This window comes from Drosophila sulfurigaster, chromosome 2L (assembly GCF_023558435.1).
Source record: "Drosophila sulfurigaster albostrigata strain 15112-1811.04 chromosome 2L, ASM2355843v2, whole genome shotgun sequence".
Taxonomy (NCBI): Eukaryota; Metazoa; Arthropoda; class Insecta; order Diptera; family Drosophilidae; genus Drosophila; species Drosophila sulfurigaster.
In genome coordinates this window covers 15,088,941-15,108,083 of record NC_084881.1, presented here as the reverse complement: position 1 = coordinate 15,108,083, position 19,143 = coordinate 15,088,941, and the positions used below count along the sequence as shown (strand labels likewise).

Here is a 19,143-nt window from a genome sequence, read left to right as displayed (position 1 = left end):
ATGAGATGCTTCACTTTTACCCCTTCCCTCTCTCCGGCATTTTCAATGCAAATATTTATTTTATATTATTCTTATATGGATGTATGGGAAATATATTTATAATGTGCATTCGATATTTACGCAAATAATAAAGTTGAAAATGAGTTTATATATAAGTTTTAATTAGGCGGCAATTGCTGGGGCCACAGCAACAAATTCAAATGCAATTATAATTAAGCAATTTACAAACTGAATATGCAAATGAAAACAGGAAACAAATTGTGTATGCCAACCAACCGATAATTGAATGCAAAACTATACCCTGTAAACGGCAAATCAAAGTGATTTGACTAAATAAGAATGTGATGGTAATAACTGTAAATTGCAATACTAATGTGAATAATTTCACTTGATGAAATTTCTTATTTCTTATTTATATTCCCAACTAAATCTTTATTCTAATCTCAACTTTAACTTGACTTTCTAGATACCCCATTTGAAGAATGTGTTTTGCAAATGCAACTGACATAAAAATAAGTCAACCATATATTATAAATATTTAATGCAGAATGTTTTACATGAACTTTCCAAATTCATTTAACATTTATCGCAGGATGCGTTAAACCAATGTCAGACACACTCAACAGCAACAGCAACAACAACAACAGCAACGAGCAAGAAAAATAATAGAAAAGCGCATTCAATTGATAGAATAAACTTTGCTTGGCGAAACCAAACACAAAATTCATTGAAAATAAACACAGAACAAGCGCCAAATGAACAATAATAACAACAACAACAATTGCAGTAAATAAATATAAAATTTTGAACAATTGATTTCGAGTTGAGTTCAGTTCAGCTTGCAACAAACACACATTTATCGACGACTGTTTACACATTTTTCCACTTCAGAAGTGTGAAAAGTTTTGTGAAATGGACTTATTATAACATTATTATAAGGATTATTGCTGGCAAACAGACTCGTCGCCTGGGTTATTGAGCCTCTGTGACCTGTGACCCCACACGGCCGCCTGTCTAGGGAATTCATTAATCTTTCATTCAACTGCAAAGTATTGAAAGTTGCTTCTTTTTTTTTGAGAAAGAAAAAGAAAAAGTAAATACAATTTGTAAAGTTTCAAATTTAATAATTCACATAAAGGTTAATGACCTGCGAGTGATTCTATAGAATTTAATACAGTCAAGTGAATTCAATTTTCAACAAGTAAGAAAGCTAAGGTCGAGTGTGATCGACTGTGAGATACCCGCTACTCATTGTGAATAAAATCAAAAGAGTGCGGTATTTATTTTAAAATTTACCAAACTGATATACCGCAGAAATACTTAAAAATATTTGGTATATTGATATAGTACTACACTACGTTGCACAATATACCAGATTGTCTATAAAATACCAGTTACTAAAAGTCGTAGTAACACATGGGCTGAAAAGTCCCGGGCCTGACAAAGAAAACTTGCTTTTTTTGGATCAAAATTGGCGTTACTCATCAACTTAATCTTTATCAAGAGCATCGCAATCATTCCAGAGCCGCTATAACATTTCAATATAAATTTTTTAGAACGATTTATTTTTTGCCTCAAAATAGGCTTTAATTTCAGTGATAATCTCTTCAATCGTGCGAAATTTTTTATCGGCGAGCATTTTTCCAGGACTGCTGACCTCCAGAAGTCGCTGGGAGCCTAATATGGCAAATTAGTGGATGTGGGAGCAATTCGAAGTTAAATTCAAGTAGTTTTGTGACTGTCATTGAATCATGAACACATTCTTGTTGTTGGTCAAAAGTGAGCAAACGCGGCAGCCATTTTGAAGAGATTTTCTTATAGTCAAATGCTCATGCAATATTAAGCCAACATGTTTTTTTGATATCTTTACGATGTTAGCTAACTGACTCAAATTTAATTTTCGATCATTCAAAACGATTTTGTGGATTTTTTTGATATTTTCTGGTGTGACCTCCCCATTTGGACGTCCACTGGGTTCTGCATCATCGGTGTCTCTACGACCACGTTTAAAGTCAGCAAACCAACGTTTAATTGTTGTTTCTGATAGAGAGGAGTCCCCATAACACTTTTCAAGCCAAAGCTTTGCTTGAACGATATTTTTTCCCATCAAGAAGCATTGTAAGATTAGAAGACGAAATTGCATTTAATCCATTGTTGCGAAAATAGAAAAAGTAGTGTCACTTTTGGCTCAATAACTTACAAACTAATGAATAGAATATCATGAAATTTTAGCAGCTGTCTTCTGAAGGATTGTATTAACTGAAAAAAAGGCGACTGCAATAAAACTAGCACAATCTGTGTGTAAGGCCCGGGACTTTTCAGCCCACGTGTTAAGTTGGCGTTTTTTCCCTAAACAAAAGGATTTCTTAAATAACTTCTATTTCTACCATATTGATAGCGGGTATAAAAATGTAAACATAGCATACTTTTAAGCACATTTGCGTTTAAAATTGTAGCATGAAAAGCATTTTCATTTAGAATTTATTTCCCAATTGAATTTAAATAGAAATATTTCTGAGTATTTGCGAATTTTAGATACTCATATAAAGATTTAAAAAAAATCAAAAAGATATTTTCCAGCTAAGATTTCAATCATTTCTGCACGTTTCATTTAAACACAGTTCTCGGTGAATTCAAGCCCTTTTGCGGCATGTTACACAGCTCAATTGGCAAGTAAACATTGACAGCACAGATGGAAAACCAAAAGAAGAGCTGTGTTAGGGTCAGTTTTACATGAAGGGGAGAGGACAAGTATCAGTTTTATAGAGGGGCGAACTTTGCAATATTCATATACGTGCTTGTTTAGTACACTTTAGCAGTGTGTTTTTTTGCACATGCCATCAAGCTGCGCAATTTGTTAGTCGAATCTGTGGCAAGTCCCACAGCTCTTGACTCCGTTTCATTAGTCAACTGGCAAATTGGCGAGTCAGTCACAAAAATTTCGCAACGCAATGCAACCAAAAAAAAAAAGAAGGAAATATACAAAACTTGTGTGTGTAATTCTATGTTGCCGAAATTTGAATGAGTATGGAGGGAGGAGAAAGCAAAGTTCAGCGTTATAAGCGCATATTTGCTATATTCAGAGTCAAATGTGGCAACAAATTTCTGTAAATAAAAATGTGCATGCGGCTTGTGCAAATTTGTGCACATTGCGCAAATTGCATTGCGTCGCCGTAGAGAATCCTTGCAACAGGATGAGGCACAGTTGCAGCAGCAACATAGAGCACACAAACGTGCTTCTCTATACGCTTCTCCTCTGCTTGTCGTCTGTGCTCTCTCGCTCTCGCTCTCTCTATGCCAAAGTCAAACAAATGTGCTAAAATTAGCATTTTGACATTTCAATTTTGAATATTATTGACATGTTTATGTGGCAGGAATGAAAGAGAAGAGAAGAGAGAGGCGGAGGGCAGCTGCAAAATATTTGGGTATTTGTTCAATTTGCATGGCACCGAGAACCGGTTTCATTGATTCACAAAATTTACTTTAATTAGCAGTCGAAATGATGCCCAGCACAGCGACGCGTGCTCTTTGCGAACATGTTGCTGTGGGAGTTGGAGCGAGGCTGTGGGCGTGGGCGTGGCAGCTGGCAGTTTGTTTAGTTTATTGAAACAATGCTGAATCATTGTAAGCACGCCGCATGCAACAGCAACATCAGCAACAGCAGCAATTGTGAGGCAGGCAACGAACGCGTGCTCTGTGTTTGCACTCTGTTGACATCGACATCATAATCAATAGCAGCAGCAGCAATAACAACAACTTCATCATCATGATCATTATCTCAACAAACTCATCATTATACTTAGTCAGGCAACAACAACATGACAAACAACGGACAAACAAAAACAACAATAGAGCCCGAAACAGGGGCCATGACTAACAATGCAAAGTTTGTCATTGGCTTGATGCATTAATTTATGCCAATGTATGAGTGTGCGTGCGTGTGTGTGTGTGTGTGTGGGAGTGTGTGTGAACTGTCAGTGAACAGTAGCTAACTCTTATTATAGACATTCTTCCCACTCTCTTGCTGCCTTTTCTTAGCTGGTTTTTTTGCATTTCTCACATTGTTAAGATCGTCAGTCATACTTATTCATCTTTGTTAAATATTTTTTTATTTCTTGGAAAGTTTTGTCTTGTTGTGTATAGTCGCTGAATCACCAAATACGTTGACTTCTCTTTAAATAATTATGTAAAGTTTGTACGCTTTAAATTTCTCCGCTTCTTTACTTTATTCCTTTATTGATTTAACATTTTCGGTATCTCGCAATTCTCTGTTTTTTATGATACTATCTTTCAAATATTTGTATTTTAGCTTGCCTACTTTAAGCACATTTTGATGTAAAAGAGTCCTCTGTTTCTTTCTATCTTTAGTTCATCCCACTTCACTTCACCTCGCTTCATTTGCTCCCATTTCATGGGCACTTTAAGTAGCCTTGACTTGTGCCCGTTGCCCGTTGAATTCCTTGAGGCGTCAATTAAGCCAAAGTCTTTCGCTAATCGCACTCAGCTGCCTTGAGACCAGGTATAATCGCAAATTAGTTCCAGCACCCTCCCTCTTGACTCGAAGCGAGCATCGCTAATGTGCATAATTATTGTATTTCAATTAATTTGCTTATCACAAAAGGCGAATGCTTAATGCCTAATGCGAGAGAGAGCTTTCTCAGTGTTTCAGTTGTGAATGCGAAATGCGTGTGTTGAGCTGTTGTTATCGACGTTTCCATTTCCATTTTCGTAAATGTGTATATGTATGTGTGTGTGTGTGCTTTATTTCCTGACTGTAGACTGAATGGCTAATGACGAATGTCCTGGGCAACATGCGACATGCGTACCGCAAATTCGACCCTCGAACTGACCTCAGCACGCAATGCGCGCCTCTTGAAGCGTTAAAGTGTGGGCGTATCTTCATTTTCTTTTCTTTTCTTTTCTCATTTTTGTGCTCCTTTGATTCCTGCTGTTTGAATCTTTAGAATGTGCCAAACGGAATGCGGAACCCAAAATTCACCCAGATATCATTTGCCTTGTTGCCCGAGGCCAATGCACGATTATGCGTTGTGTGTCTGTGTGTGTGTGTGGGAACGAACCGAATGTTGTCGGGAAAGCATCCTTTTGTCTCGCAACTTCGACGCAGGACTTAAGCTTCGGCTCTGCTTCTGGTTCTGGCTGAGCTGCCATAATGTGGCCAAATGTGTAGCCAAACAATAAATGAAAATTGTGTGCAATTGTCGTGCCTTTCAAACCCAAAACTTCCTCTGCTCCCTTCTCCCTATCATATGTATATATTTAAGTCGAAAGTATAGAGGAGAGAGAAAGTACTATAGACACGTTGCAAGTTTGTTGTCATTGTCGGTTCGTCGGTTGCTGCTCATTTTGTTTGGTACTTATTGTTTTGTTTACCCTGTAAGCTTTCGTAAAGTGTGAGTAGCATGTGCTAGTAATACTTTTTGTGCAAAGATACTTTACTTTCTCATTTACAGCGTATCTTATGGCTGTCCCCAACATTCGATATCGCTTTGCAGCATCTGCTCGAAACTTGTTGTTATTGTTGTTGAGCAACTTCCATTTTGAGTTGCTTGCGTGTCTCGTTATCCTTTTTATTTGAAGTTTGCTTAATGCCAAGTAAATAGTAGCCACACACACACACACGCACGCAAATACTCCCTTTTAGAGGAAGAGTCTGGTATGAAGATTGGCTTTGGGTTAGAGGGTTTTTCCGGCCATTGTTTCACTTTTGTCTTGCCACAAATGGCAGACACTATGCGACGTGGCGCGTGCAGATGGATAATGGTCTAGAGGGGTGAGGAGGGGGTGCAAGGGTGGCAGCATGGTTGCAGGAGAGAGCCTTCTTGGCTCATTTCATGGCTTGTTGCCGGCTATTTTGCCGTATTATTGGCGTTAAGTTGCCTGTTACCTATGAACCCTGCCCGGATCTCTAGCCAACAACTCGCTACTCTGACTTCGAGTTCGACTCTGGCTCCTCGCTGGACTCTTATCCTGGTCGCATTATCATCATCATCTTCAATTTAATGCGTGGCAGACGACTACGACGACGACGACGACCGAGGACACTCGACAATTTCTGTTGCTCTTCCTGCTGCTGTTTTTTTTTTTCTAGTCGTTTGTATTGTTGTTGCGCTTTGTTTTTGCGGCTTGCTCTTCCTTTGCACTCACTTCCTGCCATTTGCCAGTGGCTCTCCTATTTTTTTTTTGTTCGTTCTTCTTCTACTCTGCTGCTATTGCTCCTCTCGTTGTAGTTAATGTTGTTGTCGTTGTTGTTGTTGTCTGTACTCCATGTAATGCCACTTTATATGCCGCAGTTGATGCCTTTAGAGGCTTTTGTGTTTACGCCATGTTAAGCCTTGGAATCCCTAATGCCAGAGGACATCGCCAATCTCTTTCCTCTCCTACGTCTCCTCTCCCTCCTCCCTCCGATTGGCACATGTGTATTGGCATTTGCTTCGTTGATTTTACCCACAACATGTGCTCTGCCTATTTGCCTAGTTGGCCTGTTGTCTCCCACTCTCCCTCTCCAGCACTCTCCTGCTGCCTGTGCTTGTGCTGGTGTTAAGGTTCAAACATAGCGCAAGGTCGTTTCAACCAACCGAAGCGGACAACATTTACATTTACATTTCCATCTGCATCTCCATCTCCATCTCTATCTCCATCTCACATCGCACCACATCGCATATCGCCCTTTCCATTTACATCTCCATCTCCATGCGGAACGTGCCCGGGCTGCCTTTTTATGCATGATCTCATCGGTGACTGGCATCAGAGGGCACTTGCGACAGAGCTTCGACATTTTCCCCTCCCTCCTTCCCACTGTCTCTTTTTCCCTTCGTTCCGTTGCCTCGGGCTTATCCCAGCTATCTGAGTTGAGCTCGCCTTTTGAGGCAGGCCAGACAAAAGTTAATTGCCTGACATTAAACTATGAAAATGATAGGCGCCACAGCACACACACACACACAGCACACACAGCACACACAGCACACTCACACACTCTACATGCCACATCGCTGTTCCCTGCGGAGCACATGTCCTGCGGGCTGTGCATTCCCAATATTGTTGTCTCACTGTAAAATTTTCTTGCTAAGCTGCGCGTCGCTTAAGCGCCTTTAAATCGTACAACAGCAAAGAAAAGAAAAACATTTGACAGCAATGACAACAACAAGCAGCTAGCAGCTAACAGCTAGTAGCAGAGCATTGCCAGCATGTCGGCTTAGAATCAAATCTAAAGTCAGGCAGGCAAAACCCCATTTTGGCCCGCATCCGCAACCTGCAGCAATCCAACACAATCCGCCTATATGGCAATCCTTGCCAGCAGCTGTCTGTTGCTTGCCCGCTTTACCTTGCTTCAGCTTCAGCTTCGGCTTCGACGTCGACTTCGCTCCGGCGCCAGGTGAGATCCGATTAGGCTCATCAACAGCAAGCCAAGCCACGTTGAAAAACACGCGATTTGCCGCAACACAAAAATCCTTAACTTGGCGCGCGCGAGGGCAGCCCAATAAATTAGCGACCTTCCCCAATCCCCATTCCATTCCGGGCGAATTCTACGTCCTTTGGCCCTGGGGCACAATCGAAAAAGACAGCCGAATAGATGAGGGAGCGTGTGGCATAGGGATTGCCCTCGAAGCAATTGAGGTTGTGCTTGGGTATAATATAAATATCTACAACTAAATAAAGCAAAGCCCAGAGCTGATATTCGGTGGCAAGTAATTGTATAGCAAATATACAACTGAATAAATAGCTCGCATTATTGTCAAGAAACTTCAGCTGATTTCAGATCAATTTCAATTGACAGGCAACCACAAAACGTTTAAGCATAAGGGATAAAAGAGAAATGCAATAGCCAAAAGTGCTTTAATTTAATTGAAAACTAAATTATGTGTTTACGAATGCATCACAAAGTAGAACAGACAAAAGCTACATTGTAAGTCAGCAAAACGTTTAGGAATAAAGTGCAGAACAGTATACAGAAAATAACACTCTTCTATATCTGACCCTCAGAAAACCTAACTGTAAATGTACGAATGCAGCACAAAGCAGAATAGGCAAGAGCGCGTTATGTCACCACTTTGAAATCAATTGACATTCTTCTCTTTCGACTTTCTCGATAACTTAACTGTAAATTAAATTGTCAGTAAAACGTTTACGAATAGAGCACAAAGCAGAATATGTCAACACTTTGAAACTTTAATAAAATAAACATACGATTACCGCAAAGTCACTTCACATCCTCCCATTTCTTTCCCTCCTCAAAATTCTTCCCTTCACCAATTTCTCAAAACTTCACCCTATTCTTCTCGCTCGCTACCAAAACTTATTCCTTATCATTTTGTGGTTATTAACAGACGATTATTAAGATTTTCCAATGTTGCTGGCAATTTACAGCGCCGCCTTTTTGGCATGACTTATTAGAAGTGATTTAGAAGGAAGACAAAGTGAAAACGAAGAAAGGGAAGAGGGCAGGTGAAGGCAACGCGTTGCCATCAGACTGTCAGCGAATGACGGAGTTGATGGAGGTAACAGGCAAAAAGAGGCATCGTGTCGAGCCCTGATTAATTTGTAGGTGTCAATTGGGCAGGGCCTAAGTGAATTTTTATTGCGGCCCGTAAATCAGGCTAGCGAAAAAGGCAACAACTGTTAAATTGATGAAAAGCTGTGGGCAGGAAATGAGGTAAAACGATAACGCTTAACGGGTGGTAAATGTTTTCTGATTTTCTGTTGAACTTAACAATTAAATTGTTTTTGATTTAATTTGCCAGGCAAATGCTGGCCAAATGCTGTTGACTATGCAAACAAAACTTCACTAGGCGACCGACATGGGGTCGAAAACCATTGACGTTGATATAGTGTAGATGTGTATGTAAGTGTGTGTGTTGGTGTGAAAGGAGTGTGTGTGTGTTGGTGTGGAAGGAGTGTGTGTGTTGGTGTGTGCATTGGCCCGCACAAGAGACAACCACAAATGCTGCATGTCCTGCTGGACTCTGTGAACTGTGGCCAGGATTTTGCTTTTGATCAACTCCCGAGGCTTGCTTAAAAACGCATTACGTTCGGCTCCAAGCAGCAAGCTCTGACTTGACCGCAAGTGGAAAATCCTTTGGCCCACACAGACACACCCACACACACTCACACACATACATATACGTATTGAATTTAGCTCTTGTGCAACCCTTTAACAGTGGGTGCTATTTGCCCAGAGCTCTTCCTTCCACGCTACTTCCCCCTTCTCAGCAATTACTTGCAAAGCGACTCTGCGGTTGCCTTTGTCATCGTCTTTGCATCTTTTGCAGCATTCCGCTTTTGTGCTTGAGCCAAATGCAAATTTGTTATTTATCTGTCAGTAATCCCCTTTTGGTTTGCCACCCTCTATGTGATTTTTCTTTCAGTTTTCTATGCCACACCCGCTGGGCAATTAATAAGCATTACAATTACAAATCACAGCGTTTACATTGCGGTTGCAGTCCAAGCTAAATATTTCTAATTAAACAAAAACTAAACCCACAGCAACAACGAATTAAATTTGTAGATACATATAAGAGAACAACAAAAAATAATATATTACATTTAATGCGGTCAATAAATGCAAATGAGCGTGGGCGTGGCAAAGGTTTTGTTTTAATTAAACCGCCACCATCGAATCATTATGAATTGTCTTCATTCATTCAGCCATACATCCACTCATTCATTTATACTCATATCTGCTTCAATTAGTTCAATCTAATGTGTGGGTGTCTGGGCGCATTGAGGGGGCGTGGCAGATGCTCTAAAAGAGTTATGCACGAAACGGCGGCTAATTAGCGACATTTATGCGACAGGTCAGACATTTGTCGTTACGCTGTGTTACGCTTTGGCTTATATGGCCATTGCGCATACGACACGTGGGACGACTGCGTGTTGGCGTTGGCTCTTGAAGTTAACGTGGCTTAATTACAACAAACATTTCAGCTAACAACTTGAAGTAAATTAATAATTTGAATGCCCGAGGAAATGGTTCAAAGTGGATTACAGACAAGCATTTAAGCTGAAGAAGTTTCTTTTTTTGTTCGGCACCCACACAATCGAAAAACAAAAGAAGCTGCTGTTCAGTTCTTAAGAAAGGTCAATGACAAGTCTGACTTTAAAGCACACACAACTTGAATGTTTAGATAAGCAAAGTATTGCAATTAAAAGCTCCTATTAAATGCTGTTGTAATACTCAAGCTGAACCCTCAATTTATGGCAGCTAATGATTGGTTTCGCGCTCTCCTCGTGCAGTCAATCAATCAATGCGCTCATTTCTGCATTGCATGCAAACGCAATTAGTGTGGACATGAACCCAACGATTGCCCGTTGCCTGCTAATTACCATATACGAGTATGTAGGTACTATATATATGCATATATGCGATGTTCTTGCGGTTTTGTGTTTGAATTAATTACGCATTTGCTGACTGACCTCAGTTTTTGTTGTCGTTGTTGTTGTTGTTACTATTGTTACAACTCAGCTGTGTAGTTGGCTTGTTGCAATTGCCAGCTTTTGGATTTTATTTGGATTTTGATTAGCTCTAATAGTGCCACGCAAATGGCAGCCAGAGGCAGAGGCAGAGTCAGCAACGTTGATCGTACACGCAGCGTTTAGCTGCCACTTGTTGCAACAACAGCAACAACAACAATTCTATCAACCACACAGACATGTGTTGGGAGTGTGGCACATAAATTTCTATTCTAATTACTTGCGTTCAGTCAGCAGGTCAACAACGTCAGCAGCTTCGGTTAATTTATGTGAGCGTTTGGCTTTACGAAAAGATATAAACGATTACCCACGCACACACACACACACATGGATCTATATCCAACACACACACACTATATTTCTGTAGTTACTTGGGGAGCCAACTAAATGACCGTCGTTGTTGCCCTGTGACATTGGCAGCAATTTTAACAACATTTGAACAAATGTGTTTGCATTTCTCGCCACGACTCGTTGCAAGCATGACGAATGCGAATGCGAATGCGAATACAAATGGGCTGTGGCGGGGTCTTGTCTAGCCACTTGATTATGCAGCTATCTAGTTTTGTTTGGCCATTGTAATTTTCAGTGCCACGCTAATTACACGTTCCCCTACACTAAGCACGGAGGTCAACTACGAGAGCAAACTGCCAACGCCTTTTTTCCACTAGCAAAAACTCTAATGAATAGCGGCGACAATTGCAAAAGAGGGAAAGATGCTTTTACAGTGGACAATTAGTTCAAGTTTTTTATATTTAGCTGCAATTGCAAGCAGAAATTCGCGGGCAAATGTCAAAGGAGTTGAACGCGACGCTGACGCAAATTAATGAAGCAAAGCAAGGAAAGTTATGCCAAATGAACCAAAGAGAAAACTATTAAAGTGGTGAGGAAACAAGTAAGAAAGCTTAAGTCGAGTGGGCTCGACTGTTAGATACCAGTTACCCATTTTAAATTAAAGCAAAACAGTGCGGTTCTTAAAATATACCACAAAAACTAGAATATACCAAGGGCTATAATTGGTATATTAAGATAGTACTATATTCAAAATGTATCACAGAGTATAAGTGTTTGCTTAAAGGAATGGAAAAATTTAAATGGGAGTTTTAAACACAATCTGCTGCAAGATTGTTTGAATTTCCAAGCTGAAGTAACAACAAAATTATTGACCTAAGAGAAAAATTCTTAAGTTGCACAGAAATAGAGAAATTTAAGTTAGATTTTTAAAGAGCAATTGCTGCATGATTGATTAAATTTCCAAGTTGAAGTAATAAGTAAAATATTTAATGATATTCCTAAAAGTTGTCTTCTATTTAAGGTCAGCATTTCAAGCAGAAAATAGAAATTTTGTACTGGAAGATTGATTAAGTTTTTCGATTAAAGAAATAATGAAATCTAATACAGGTAATAAAGTAATCTAGGTGCTAAGTTGTGGAAAATTTTCAAGGATATTCTCTAAAAAGATGTCTCCTATTTAATTTCTCAATTTCAAGCACTTCTAGTTTTATATAGTTTGATTTATGTCCCCGCACTTAAGACAATAGTGAATTCAAGCGCTACTCACAGTTGACATTCAAGGTGGCTGTCGCCTCCAGGCGTTTGCCCTCGTTCATGGCTCGATTGCGCACCACACACTTGTATTTGGCGCCATCGTCCTCGCGACGCGGTGTAATCAAGAGTGTGGCATTTGTGGGCTGATCCTTAGTGCCACCGCGCAACACTGTCGCTGGAAGTGGCGCATTTGAACCCTCGCGATACCAGCTAAATATACATTTATGTTACTCAAATGTGAATGTGAAAATAAAGTCAGAAGAAGAAGAGACTTACGTTATGGTGGGATCCGGTGAACCGCCAATGCTGCTGCAGGTCAATTCCATGGGTTTATCCTCGGTGGCAACGGCAATGCTGCCGGGTGAAATGACCGGCGGATGGGGGGGTGTGAGGACGGTGAGATTATGGAACTCCTGATGCACATCGGCACCGGTGCCTTTGGCCTTGATGCGGCACTCGAAGCGTCCGTTGTCCCGATTGTAGGACACATTCTTGATCTGCAGATCATAAATGCCACGCTCCGGTTGAAAGTCGAGTCTGTGAAACAAAAACGCAAAGCAATACGAGAAAATTCAATAAATGTAATTTCATAAGAGTTTCACATATCAATTTATGCAAGGCAATTGAATATTGAAATTCAATTTGCGATTTATTTTATTTAAAAACTTGGGAGTCGATGCCGCCTGCCCCCTTTTGATAACCCATCACTAATTGTGCTAACATTGAGTTTTCAGTTCAGCATCCAGCAGCGAGAAAAGTGTGAGTTTTCACATCCTTACCCTGCAGGTGGTTCAACTTTAAATGTTTCGCAATACAAATAAATACAAAATGTTAATATTTGTCCAGCATGAGAGGGCGACAACACGCAGAGACACGAGACGAGACGAGGCGAGGCGTGGGTCGTGTCACAGCAACATAAATAAAATCAACGTTCAATAAATGTTTGCATATTTTCCTAGACGATGACTTCGATTGACGATAACGATGACAACCAGCCAGCTTGCTGTAAAGGCAGGAGAAGAAGGAGAAATTGCAGGGGAGCCTTGTGTATTGCCAGACGTTAGCAACCGAATGGGAAATAAAATGTCAACATTTTTGTGCAAATTCTTATTGGCTTGAAGAGCTTTTTCCCAATTTAATTGCCAAGCCCACAAAAATTTAACTTCATCGCAACGATTTTAATTGTAAATTTTTGCAATTTTTGTTAATTGAATTTCTATATTTGCTAAACGCTTCAAAAATACAACATTTTCTTGTGGCGCACAATCAATACGAAATTGAATTAAATACAATTACACACACAGTACAGAGCAAAACGTATTTGATGTATTTCTTTGGTTTTCTTGGCGTTGAGCAGCCACTTCCGCTTACACACCCACACACACAAAGAGCCTATTATAATATTCTGTGGAAAATTAGGAAAATATTTCACGCCTGCTCTCTCTTAGCACTTGCAGGCGTCAGCAGTAATGTGTTGAATAATCAAATGGAATTGCGTAATTTAAGCGCCATAAAGTAGGCAACATATTGCACATGTCTCGCTGGCAGCTTCCGATTCCGATTGAATAGAAACAGAAGCAGCTCAGAATCGACAGCATTTTACTTATACTTCATTTATTTAAAAGTAATATTTGTGAAGCGGAAATGGTTATTATGCTTTGGTTACTTCTGTGGCCTTGATACGAATTGGTAAATTGGTAAATTGAACAACGAATACTCTACGAATTTGTTTGACATTCATTCAAAAATAAATCTTAAACTTTGTTTAAATATTATGTCATATTTTATTTTGGTCTGTCTTTTGTATTACAATATTTCTTATATGCTTCATAGAGTATTCCATCTTCGGCATCTCAGAGTCAAGTGCCTTGTTGTCCTGCTGATTTCATGCTAACATTTTTTGAGTATTTTGCTAGGACACTGATTATTTTGTCGTTGTCCTGGACAACTACTGAAAATTGATGCGTCTCTCTCTCTCTGAAGCTGTTATACACTTCGCTGACTGCTCAAATGGTCAAATGTCGATAGCCCATGGACAGCAACGGCGACTTTGACAGAGACTACGCAGCAGTTTATTAAATTGGTAAACAAGATGTTGTGTCTCCCCCTCTTCTCCCAGTCTCTAAGTCTATTTTGAGCACATTGAAGTTCATTTGTCAAGCATCGTTAGAACATTTCGAAATGAAGCACACCGAACAGATGGCAATGAGAAGGACACTAAAGGACACTCTCTCTCACTCACTCATAATATTTCATCTCATTTGGCGTCTAGACGCATTTATGGATTTAATTGACAATTCATTCAGCTGCGGCCAGCTGGTTTTTCCTGCTGTGGCTGCGGCGAGTCCTTCAGTCCTTTTGCTAATTGCTATAAACCGCTAAAAACACGCGTCAGCGGCAAAAGTATTTAATTAAGCAACAGCAGCAGCAACGGCAGCAGAGAGAATAATCGTAGCTAAACACAACTATGGCTGTAGTTTTTCTCTGAATGAAATTCACGAAAATGAAATGCAGAAACCAAAGCACAGACAGCGACAATGACCCAAAAAATAAAACGAGAATAGAAAAAGCGGAAACCAGCAAAATAAAAAAGGCGAAATAATAGTAACCGAGCAAATTGACTGAATTCTCTGCAGACTCTACGTTCTTTTTCGTCCTGCGTCTACTAGTTGAATTTTTTATTATTATTTTTCTATTTGCAGCAGCAGCAGCAGGATTCGCTGCTGTCGCTTTCGGGCTCGAGTTCAGTTCAGGCTTCAGCGGCTCGGCCGGAGCTGCTCATTTGCAGCCAGAGCTTGGGGACCCGGACATTCAACGCGTTGTGTGTTGTCCTTTTTATAAACCTACCTAGTACATACTCTACTCTATATATATAAGCGCGGAGACGGAAAAAAAGTGCAAATTATAAAAACTGCTGGCAAAGCGCAGTTCTCCACTCATCGCCTGCCACTTGGGAACGCGAATCTTTCGACGGCGGCACCAGCAGCGAATGCAGAAGCCCCCAAATACCGAAATGAAAAAAAAGAGCGGCAGAGAGAATGCTTTAAGCATTAAAAAGGCGCGCGTGTCGCACGTCCTTGAGCGCCAAAGGCTCCTGCGGGATTTGTAGTTGTTCGTGATTCTTCCCCACACTCTCTCTCTCTCTCTCTGTCTCTCTTTCTTTCTCTTATTACTGCATACCTTTCTCTCTTGTTGTTGTTGTGCTGTCATTTTCAAGTATGCCACATTGCTGGCGGCTCTGTTGCCTGTCTGCGATTTGGATTTTTGTCGTTGTCCTTGTTTTTGTTGGGACACGGATTCGTTTACGGGATTCCAATGCATCCCATATTCCCCATTTGCCGCTCCTCTCTCCTTCGACTCCCTCGTAGACTAAATGGTAATGCGGCCATTGCCGCAGCCAATTATTTGCTATTGGGGCATTCCGGCACATGTAAACGCCCCAATTTTTGTCTACTTTTATACTTTAAAATTCATGTTCTTCCCGCCAGCAGAATCTTTGTTGATAACAGACTTTTTGTTCGATTTCTTCTCGATATCTTTGGCAATTTGTATACCCGCTACTCATAGGGTAGAAATGTATGTAACAGGCAGAAGGACGCCTATCTACTTCGGGCTGACAATCTGGTATATTTTTAAAATATACTGAATTGTATTACACAAAAATACTAAAAATATACCAAAGGGTGTATTTGACATATTATTACATTCAAAATACTCCGCAAAGGATGTTATAAATATACTAATAATATACCAACTGTTTTATTTGGTATATTGATATAATATTGTAGTACATGCAAAAAATACCAACATGTACTATATTAATATACCAAATATAGTCTTCGGTATATACTTTCTTAGTATTTTTGCGGTATGTTAATTTGGTATATTCTAAAATGAATACCGCACTGTTTTGGTCTTATTCAAAAATTGGAAGCCGGTATCTTAAAGTCAAGTACTCTCGACTTCTTACATGTTTTTGTGGCGCGTTTTCGTTGGTCGGAATTGTCCTTGGCAACATGACTTGCATTCTTAAATGCCCTGGCAGCAGTCTGCGGCGTATCGCGCTGTCTGTGTCTGCCTCGTTAAATGAAATGTTTAACGATATATTAGCTGCAGGCTCTGCGCTTCTCTCTTCTTTTGGACATCTTCTGGTTCTTAATTCTGTTATGCCATTTCGGCATTTCGATGACCCCGTCGACGAACGAACGAACAACAACAGCAAATTTTGCAGTATTTTCACTTTTGCAGCGACAGCACAGATACAACTTTTGTTGTAGCTTGTTAGCTTTCGACCGCAATTGCAGTAAAAAAATGTATTTTACAATTTGCCTGGGAACTGTGCCGCGTCGTCTAGCGATTTTGCTTTGCGCTTTTTATTTCTATTTGTTGTTTGTTGATTTGCTTTTATTGTTCCACACACACATAGAATCACACACAATAGTCATGGTGGCATTTCATTTGGCAAGCAAGCAAACGTTCGCTGCATTTTGTGGCCTCGACTGGGCACTTAAAATTTATGCCTTGCCACATAAAGAAGCAGCTGAGCTGTGTCCTGACGAGCAAGGAGTGTGATTGCCACAGTGGAGAGTGCAGACGGCAGAGTGCTCGGAGTTCCGAGTGAATGGGAAGAGAGTGAGCGCAACATTAAAAACAGGCCGCCACATTGGGCCGCGCCGGAAGCGGAAGTCGAGGCACGAAGCAAATAAAAATACAATTGCAAATGGCGCGCGCGAGCGAGTAATGAAAATGAAACATAAACAACCACAACACACACATATGTACATGTGTGTGAAAGTAAGTGTGTACCTCATAATTGTGTGAATGTTTAACACGCGTCGGCATTGACATTAAGGATTAAGCATATGAAACATATGAGCACAGAGCTCCGTTCTCTCTGGGCTTGACCAACACAGCGACTCGTTTAAATTGCCAAGAACTTGATTTTAATTAAGTTGCCAGTTGGCAGTCGACAGTCGGTGAGCACACATAAATCCCATTATCCCCATGTGTGTGTGTGTGTGTGTGAGACATTTAATTAACTTAACAAATGGCATCGCAACACTTGCATAACACAGGTTGAGCATTAAAAGGCAACGAGATGGCAAAAGATACAGCAAGCAATTGCCCAGATTTCCGCTTTCAACTTTTATGGCATTATCTATCTATATATATTAACTGTAGCTGTGATGACTTACCTATAGCCGGAACTCAACTGCACTTCACCGATGGCCACGTTGTCAAATTGCGCCGGATTCGATATCGAACGCGTCCAGAAGAATGAGAAATCATTTGCCTCATATTTCTCGGTGAAACGACACTTCAGCACAAGATCTGCATTCTCACGTGTGTCAATGGACTCGTCGCCCAGACAGCTGCTGCTCAGCGTTACCAGGACTGCAAAAGAGGAAGAAAAAAAGTTGGAAAATTATAAATTTAATTACAACTTTTTGCACAGAGGAAAGAAGCCGACAAAAATGTTACTGAAATATGAAACTAGTTAAAAATTCGTTTGTTATTTACAAATAAATAAAACTCGTTGAGTAAAGGTAGCTAAAGAACATTTTTGCAAATATAAATAGAAGAAGAGAAAAGTATATTTTGTAAAAATGTAATAAATCCTCAATTTAACTATTTAAATTGTATGCTTTTTAGCCAACTCACAAATTTATATTATGCACAGTTGGGGGGAAACTTTTTGATGTGCGCCACACAAAAGATGGACAACTTTTCACTTTTATGCAGCAACATAAGAAGCTTTTCCCCCCATCCAAAATAATTTTGTTGTCACCGAAATATTTATTTAATTTTTAATAAACCAATATAGGTAAGCTTCGAAACTTGTCAATGCCATAAAGGTAGAGAAGAGACGACAGACAAGTCGTGAGTGTGACGATAAAAATAAAGAAATAAATAAACAATTTTCTGGCGAAAAACTTTTTCATATGCTTAGCCACCTTTTTCGTCCATAGACGCGTTCACATTAAATGCAAAGAAAGAAAGAAAGTAAAGAAAAGTGAAGCGAAGGAAGGAAATACGAAATCAAACGACAAACTTCTGAGTACCAAACACTCGACATAGGTGCGTCGTTTTACGTCTGGTTTCCTTTTTTTTTTGTTAGATGGCAATGCGAAGGAAAAGGCATTACTTTTACTTTGCTGCGTAAATTTCAAGTTGAATTTATGGCCGCTTTATATTTGGCATCAAATATGCATGAGCCAGCGTTTAAGCCAGTTCCCTTACCAATTTTGCAGTAACAGTAACAAAACGAACGAACGAACGAAAGGCGGCAGCGGCTGGGGTAATAAATTTGTGCATTTGCCGGCTGGCTGTCTCCGCCATGTGCTAAATTTAAAGATTGTTTCAATTGGGTGGCAAAACAGACAGAGAGAGATAGAGAGAGATACATAGAGCGTGCCAGCTTGAGAGGTTTTTCCTCTTTTGCATTCAAAGTCAGTCGCATTCACATTCGCATTAGTCCCAATAATCGTTAAAATCCAAAAGTTATGCGACGACGCGAGCCCATGAAAAGCGCATTAAAATTAATTTGACAGTCGTCTGGCAGCGTCTTAGCGAATTGTATCTAAGTAACAAGCGAGCCAAAGAAAAAGGTGGCAACTCTGACAACGACAACAACAAGTGAAAGAGATATCTCTCCTCTTCTCTTCCCTCTCCATCTTGGCTTTGCTTTAGCATCACTTCTCATTGCTGCCCTACGAATTTATGTCAAAAGTTTTGTGTGCCACATAAAATTGTGCGCTCTGCCACTTTTTTTGGCCCATTCATTTATTCTCTGCTGGCTGCCATTAAAGTTACTTTTTGGCGCTGACGCCAACGTTGACGCTGGCCTCGTTGACGCTGAACTGAACTCAACTGAGCTGCGTTCACGTTGCGTTTGTTCCTTTTTCACGTCGTCTGTCAACGCATTTCGCTGCTCATTTCGCTTGACTGCGCCGGCCTCTCTGTCCTGGGCGCCTCACTTTATGTCCTGCACTGTCCTCCATTTCGCAGTTGCGTTTCTAATTAAAACTTTGAAGTCAGTTTCTTCGTTGTCGTCGTCGTCGTCGTCGTCCAGGCGTCCATTCGGTTGCACTTAGGCAAATTGCCAGAATT

At 40.3% G+C, this 19,143-nt stretch overlaps 1 protein-coding gene across 2 annotated transcripts in view; it reads right to left on the bottom strand.

Annotated features, from left to right (window-relative positions):
- LOC133850926 (cell adhesion molecule Dscam2) overlaps positions 1–19,143 on the bottom strand; it is a 107,625-nt gene that overhangs the window by 33,307 nt on the left and 55,175 nt on the right. For both annotated transcript variants that reach the window (XM_062287183.1, XM_062287182.1), the window contains exons 2-4: positions 17,229–17,427; positions 12,310–12,570; positions 12,047–12,243 (exon numbers count right to left, since the gene is read on the bottom strand). In XM_062287183.1, coding sequence (XP_062143167.1) covers positions 12,047–12,243; positions 12,310–12,570; positions 17,229–17,427 — 657 coding nt within the window. The remainder of the gene's footprint in view (positions 1–12,046; positions 12,244–12,309; positions 12,571–17,228; positions 17,428–19,143) is intronic.